Genomic DNA, 7,500 nt, shown 5'->3' on the forward strand with positions numbered 1-7,500 from the left:
CATGAAAGATGTCATGCACCAACACACGGCATTCTCTTGTTGATGATGTGAACCTATAAATAACCTTTACACTTGTTTACGAGACATGTCTCCTCGTGTCAACTACTCACAGTCTGCTGGCGCTCTGATGGTGTGACTCATGTAGTATGAAATAAATATGGAAAGTACTGAAGCTGTGGTGGCAGTTATTTTCCAAATTATTATCAATTAATAAAACCAAATTCAATCTTATACACAGAGCGTAACATACCTTATTTAATGAAATGGACTCTAATGTATATAATCAGGCTAATACAGGTTTGATCTAGCGACTAAAATGCATATTAAGCATCTCTGAATTTGCGAAAACATTGAAATCATGTTTTGCATACAAGTGATACAAGAAAAATCACATCACTTTGTTGGTGCTGCGCGGCGAGTGCTATGCACCAGCCGTGCCTGAAAAAGCCTAGTCGGCTGCACATACTACCCGGAGAGGATGCCAAGTGAACTCCATATTCTCCCGGAGGCAATGGGTTAATCTAATAAATTTCCCAGAAATTAAGCATGAGATTATCCTAGTCTCTATTTACCTAATTTCTTAAAAGGATATTTTTGTAAGTAGGCAGCAGAAAAAGGCTGACCAAATTTGCAATTACTTTCTTATAACTGGAAACTTTTATGCTCCATACTCATTGCCCATCATAAGACCAACAAATGGTTAATGCAATCTCAACCATTACCATCACCTGTAAACCACTGCAACCAAACCCAATCACCTCTCATACCCATTACCAATACCTGCTATGCAACATCTCTCCTTTGTTTCTCAAGAGCTCAGGGAACGGTGGCCCTGAAAATGGTTTCAAAGGTTGCTTTGTACGACTGCTGGCCATAATTTCCTATAAACTTTAATCGTCTTTGTGTTACATTCCTCTTCAAACACTGGTAACACTACCATATGTGATTTAAAAATAGAACATTTTTGCTTTGTTCCAGAAAGGAGATTTAGGTCAACATTCTACTTTTAATCTCTATCCTTTATCTCACTGAGAATGAAATGCATTCTGTTCCCTGAGCTCTTGAGCATATGAGGGTCAGTAAACAAACATGCTGAGATCACTGTTAGGAAAGAATTAGAAAGAAAGAGTTTGCACCATGAGACCGAGGCTTGTAAAGGGGTAAGGACTACCAACCTCAGCCTGTATCTCGTTTAACTCCACGGCGCTCTGTGACAAAGGAAAATTTTTAAAATAAACACTAGAAATACAAATGAGGTTAATTAAAACAAACTTCCAACACCTTTAGAATCATCAGAGGATGATATAAAGGTTATTCCAAGTTGGTAAGAAAAAATTAAGGAAATTATTACATGGAAAAAAAAAAAGGACAATAATACATTGTTTTAATCCAAGAGAAATAAACTGAATGAGGGTCTTCTTCTCTAAATCAAATAAATTCAAAGGTAAAAGTACATACTATTTTCAAATAATAACAGTAGCAAAATAAATTTAAAAAACTAAATAATAAAGAAACAAAGTGGGAAGGGGATATGCATTTTGTTCATCCTACCTCTGTCTGCTGTTCAGGAAGCTTCATATTGTCAAATATCCTGAATACAATCTGGAACAAGTCTTTCCACCAATGAGATGAATACGATCCCCCATAATTCTTCACAACCTGTGTATAAAACCAAATATGAAATACTTGAATTATTTGTATCTTTTTAGAACGTTCATTTGCATAATCAATGCAAATGTCGTATGAACAATCAGCCAAAAGTACTGCTGTAATAAAATGATGTTTAAAGATTCAGCACACAAGGTATGGCAGTGCCTGTCAACTGTACCTCATTTGAGAATGAAAAATTATTTGGATTCTAGTTAATTCTCTGTCAATATACTTCTGTCAGTAAAAGAAAAAAGAAAAAAATACATTACAAAAATAAACAATTTGTCAATTGAGTAAACATACACACATATACACTCTCACTCTCACTCTCACTCTCACTCTCACTCTCACTCACACTCACACTCACACTCACACTCACACTCACACTCACACTCACAAACACACACACACACTCACATACATATATGCATTCATACATACATACATACATACATACATACATATATACATACATACATATACAAACATACATATATATACACACACACACTCACTCTCACATACTCACTCTCACATACTCACTCTCAATATCGACCTCACTACCAATCTCAATCTTACTCTCATTCTATATATATAATAAAAGCACTATATCTATATATCTATCTATATATATCAATCTCACAAACCTCGAATAGCACTGTCAGGGCACGAGTTCTGACGTCGAGTTTGCATCGTGTGATAATGCATGAAAGCTCAAACAGAATGGGGAACCAGCCTCTAACCCATACTCTATCCTCAGCACAGACTGTCACATCTTCTAAATTATGTTCTTGGAACATCTGGAAAGGAGAGTTTAAAATATAAACTGAACTAATATATGAAACAAGAAAAAAAGTTTGTCATTATATTCTTAAATTCCTACAACTGTAAAAAGATACCTGTAAAAAATAATAAAAAAATAAAATATAAAATACCCATAACATCTTACCTGAGGTTTCTCATCCACATATTTTGCACAATCTCTAATCAAGGAAATGGCCTCCATGCTAGTGTCTGGGAAGCCGGCATTACATGCAAACTCACTCAGACACTTGACTGAATCTTGGAAGGAGTCTATCACAGTAATGAAGTGCTTCTGATATATCTGAGCTGCAAAAGAAATCATACAAATTGCTATAACTGCTCCTGCTCATAATTATAGTCATATAATTACAATTACAATCAAATACTTATAAGTATCTATAATTATATTCAATACTATTTGTACTTGTAATCATCATGTCATTCCTATGTCAATTATCATATAAGAACAATATATCATTTATATAATAATGCCTTACTTTAAAAAGTTTATTAAACAAAATACATAGAAACCTTGACTAAGTAAAAGATTTGAAAGAATTGCTTATAACTATTCTCTTTATAATGAAATTCCTATCTTCTACCAACTGAACATATACTGAACCTATATTTAATATCACCAACCTTCCCTATATCTATAAATGGGAAGAACTGTGGTATAAACTTACAAATGATTTCTTTTGTTGTTTCAAAAGCCATTTCCACAATATTTTCATCATGGTCTGAGGCTGCCAGATGGAAAACGCTAAATATGTTCTTCCATCCAGATTTGATATTCTTTGCTTGAGAATTGACCATCTGTGTGATGCATCGCACCACCATGTCTTTTATCACAGGAGACCTTAACGAAGATATTTACATTATTAATCAATATTCTCATACACTGCAAATATTTACTTGCATAAATCAGCTGTTTATCATGCAAAATATGACTCAGCACTGATTCAATCAAAGCTACTCTATCAGTTCAATCATACATATAACTAGAATAAGGCCCAGTGCCAAAAGTGGCTGCATAAGGAGTTTCTTTAAAACTATGGTCCTTATTGAGGAAATTTCAAATGTTTAAAAAATACTGTCAATATTTCAAGAAATACCATCTGAAACAATCTTATCCTATTATACACCAAGAATTTTCTTTATTCAAATTTTACTTGCCTGTTTTTCTTCATTATATGTTCAAAAGGCCGCAAAAATTCCTTCTGGAAACGGAAGTTTGCAAACTCTCCTTTCTCTATAAATTTCATAGACAATTGTCTTAAGGAGTCCACTGCAAACACTGCTATGTCTTCATTGGGGTTGCAGCCAACCTTATTAAAGTGTTCACCTAATACCTAAAATAAATGTGAATAAGTCCTGCATTATCTGTCCTTTTCAAAAGCAATACATTTTCAAAGATGCTTATCATCACTGTCTTAAAAGAATGAAGGTTATATGTCATAATAATTCTTAAGTTTGTTTATTTAATATATTTTTATATCTCTGATAGCTATTAATCTTAAAAATGGCTGATCAGAAATCTAAGTCCTTCAAGTATATAATAACATTTTCTCAATCAATATGCAACTAACTATACTAGGGGTGCATGAAGGCATAACTCACCTCCCATATTCTAGACCACTGCAACCTGATACGACCCATGTTGTAATAACTGATCTCTACAATTTTCTGCAGAGAAAACATGCGAGGTGTAGGTGCTCCTAATTCCTCAAGGGATACTTGGCACAAGGCCTTGACAAAATGGACAACGGCATCACCATCCAGTCTTGTAGAACCAGTAAAAATCCTGTCAACTGCCACTACAACACTCTGGGATGAGGTTTCACCCATGGACTCCTTAATGTGAGCTAGTTTTTTCTGTTCACCAGTAACTAGTCAAAAAAAAAAAAAAAATCCAGGGTTATCAAGAATAAGGCTTTAATAGCATCTGTATATAGTATATCATATATGGTCATTGGCTGTCAACAAAAGTTATAACTCAACACTGATTGACATAGTGATGAACTCACTGAATTCTGGGAAGGCATCTAGGAAGTTTGAGGTCTCATGAGGCATTTTCAGGCCAGAATCTTTTATGTATTGTGGCTTGACACCTGTGCCTATCAGCTGAGCAAGCTCAAGCTGACTTATGCATTTCAAGATCTCTAACCATGATTTTCCTAAATAATTTCCTGTAATTGAGACATTTTATTTAGTTTAAATTTTATAATCAATATTTCTACTATCATGAATAAAGTATACTCATCTGCAACACCAACATTCATGGCATTCAAGTAGGTGCTCCCAAAAGATTATTAAATCCTAGGTGAATATGCACAAGAGGTTCCAATTTACATATAAACCAGAGTAACATAAAACGGAATTAACCCCTTGGTGACGGGTGTAGAAAACTAAAAAAAACAAAACATTTTGAGCGGTTTGTTTTCACGCCTATAGGCGTGACCCATCGGGAAGGGGTTAAGATAGCTACCATGAATATTGTATGAATAAATTATCAATCATATATAAATTAATTCTCTTCCTCCTACCATCTGTATGTGCAACAGTTATGAGTGTCTTGATACAGTCCACATTCTTCGCCTTCATCTCTGTGAGTGGAGAGTTGGCAGTGAGGAGTGTGAAGCGGGCCAGGCACTGCACAAAGGCATCTCTCTCAAGCTGAAGGAAATGGTGAGCAGGAAAAATATCAAATAGTATTTCATAATATACATAATAAAAACGAAATATGACAATTTCACACTCAACTTTCTCGATATATCATTCAGATTTTTCACTTTCACAAATACTGCAGTCTTTACAGTCATGTGGAATATGCAGGTGATTCTGATGGCACATCGCAGACCATCCAGGCATAGGGAGGCTACTTCGGCATCATCACAGTCTTGCAAACCCACTGAGAATGCAGCAAGGAAGGGGGTCCATGCCATCTGTACATGAAGACAAGTGTGCAGTATAGTTAGTGTCTGCATCTGTAATCTCTAAGTAATTGATGATGCTACATAACCTTACAGACCCTTGGAAGAAAATGTTCATTATCATTTAAAGACTTTTCTCCTATAGTATCACTATACTCATTACAAAATAAAGTGGTAACTTTGACAGTATGCAAATTAATAAAGTATTCCTAGACACAAGGCTCTTCTTTTCTATGCACATAATTATGGGGAAAGAGACCTGACATATAAAAAAAAACAAAGGATGAAACAGATCATGATTATTACATATGAAACAAGCAATCAACCCAATGCACCTGGGGGGCCTAAACCATTACACTTAAGCAGCAATTTGTGAAGTGCACCTGAAAGACTGTAGTCAAAATCACAAAAGCATCAACATAATGCTGATGTGCCCAGGATTGACCTACAAATTTAGCCACCAAATACTTGTACATCTAGACACCTGGGTGCAGTGAGTTAACAGCTGGAACATATCAAAATGTGCAGTATCAAGAATTACTTGAAGTTTCTAGAATAATATTGTATGGTCACAACAAAAAAAAACAATCTTTTGGAAACAAAAGCTGTATATCACTCTGTATATAACAAGATTTCAATATATTGGCTCTCTTGAACACTATCAAACTGTCTCTTATCCAATTCCCATAAATTTTATGATAACCATAAAACTCAGCATGCAAAATGACTGCCTTGGACTAAAAGAAGTCTCAAAATTGCAAATCCTTTCTCCCGTTCTGTTAACCCATTTGATCCGGGTGACGTGACTGTCTGGCTAAATCTGGCTAAATCACCAGACCAGGTGATGGGAATGTGCCATCATGAAAAATTCAGCTGAAGGACAGTGTGACTGACCATGAATGCATAAAGCTCTTGGAGGAAGATTACACTCAATGAGCAATTAGCAAGAGGCTCTTGTAATAGTTCAACCGGTTAATGAGAGTGGAATGTACCACCTGTAAGCCATGGCTGGAAGAGTGCCAGCTCCAGGAAGGTCACTATTTCCATGCTCAGGATCTTATTCCTGCCCACCGTGACTGGCAGCACAGGGTGTGTTACAGAAAACTGAATATGAAAATATAAAAAAATGACAAATAGAAAAAAACTTACTTATTGCTATTGTTATTACACAGAATTGAAGACTACCTAGAGAGATGATATGGAGTCTGCCCAAAGAGAACTTTCTATTACCATTTTGATACAAAATAACATTGCATAGAGGAGGCAAGGAGTCTTGACACCACACATGAGTGTTTGTGGGGCAAGGCCTACAAGCCACATACCTGGGAGAGTCGCCACTCAATGAAGTCAAATGCCCAAAATTTGGCAACGAGGCACCCAGATTTAATAGGTTAACAACCATTTCAACAAATATAGAAAAGGTATGAATGAGAATGAGTATCTTCACAGTGCAAAATATATATCTGACAAATATATGATTGAAACCAGTTAAATATATTACATGTACTCTGAAGATATTTACTCTAATTCATACATTTTCTACAAACTAACATCCCTTCACTCTTCACTTTCTTAAAAGACTAATTCTTTACCTTAAACATAGGGCGGACATGTTCTACATGAGTTGCAAGAGTAAAGGTGGCATCAACATGAGAAGCTGCTTCCATAAGTGACTTGGCAGTCCCTGATATTGTTTCCATCTCCAGGTTAAAAAGCAACTTTCGCTTTTTCTCATTTGCAACAGCTGTAAATGCATAATCATTAAACATAAAATAATGTATCACACTAATGCAGTTCCTTCACGGTTTTCAAGCTCAAATTCAGTTAGAATTCCTTAGACACGAAGACATATTTCTCCCATAATCAATTATTCCTTTGAAGAAGAAACTCAAATACGTCCCACCTTGCTTTCCAAGTTTGGTGGATGTAGCCTTCATTTTAATTTCATTCCCAGCAATTTCATCATAGATGCTGGAAAGGTACTCTTCAGGGAGATCCTTCGAGTCATTGATGCCACGGTTCATCTTGATATACTGCTCTTTGGTCATCTTTTGCTGTTATCACATAAAACAATATTTAATTGCATGAAAATAGCAAAAAATATTTTTCTATC

At 35.4% G+C, this 7,500-nt stretch overlaps 1 protein-coding gene across 6 annotated transcripts in view; it reads right to left on the reverse strand.

Moving 5' to 3' along the window:
• Positions 1–7,500, reverse strand: part of LOC125046631 (brefeldin A-inhibited guanine nucleotide-exchange protein 1-like) — a 47,591-nt gene that overhangs the window by 13,446 nt on the left and 26,645 nt on the right. For 5 of the 6 annotated variants that reach the window (XM_047644465.1, XM_047644468.1, XM_047644469.1 and 2 more), the window contains 12 exons: positions 7,291–7,441; positions 6,980–7,131; positions 5,271–5,399; positions 5,001–5,130; positions 4,482–4,643; positions 4,075–4,343; positions 3,631–3,806; positions 3,141–3,313; positions 2,600–2,760; positions 2,298–2,450; positions 1,552–1,659; positions 1,176–1,208 (listed from right to left, as the gene is read on the reverse strand). In XM_047644465.1, the coding sequence (XP_047500421.1) occupies positions 1,176–1,208; positions 1,552–1,659; positions 2,298–2,450; positions 2,600–2,760; positions 3,141–3,313; positions 3,631–3,806; positions 4,075–4,343; positions 4,482–4,643; positions 5,001–5,130; positions 5,271–5,399; positions 6,980–7,131; positions 7,291–7,441 (1,797 nt within the window). The remainder of the gene's footprint in view (positions 1–1,175; positions 1,209–1,551; positions 1,660–2,297; positions 2,451–2,599; positions 2,761–3,140; positions 3,314–3,630; positions 3,807–4,074; positions 4,344–4,481; positions 4,644–5,000; positions 5,131–5,270; positions 5,400–6,979; positions 7,132–7,290; positions 7,442–7,500) is intronic. The other variant, XM_047644467.1, reaches the window with a different exon arrangement.

Source organism: Penaeus chinensis, chromosome 39, assembly GCF_019202785.1.
Source record: "Penaeus chinensis breed Huanghai No. 1 chromosome 39, ASM1920278v2, whole genome shotgun sequence".
Classification (NCBI taxonomy): Eukaryota; Metazoa; Arthropoda; class Malacostraca; order Decapoda; family Penaeidae; genus Penaeus; species Penaeus chinensis.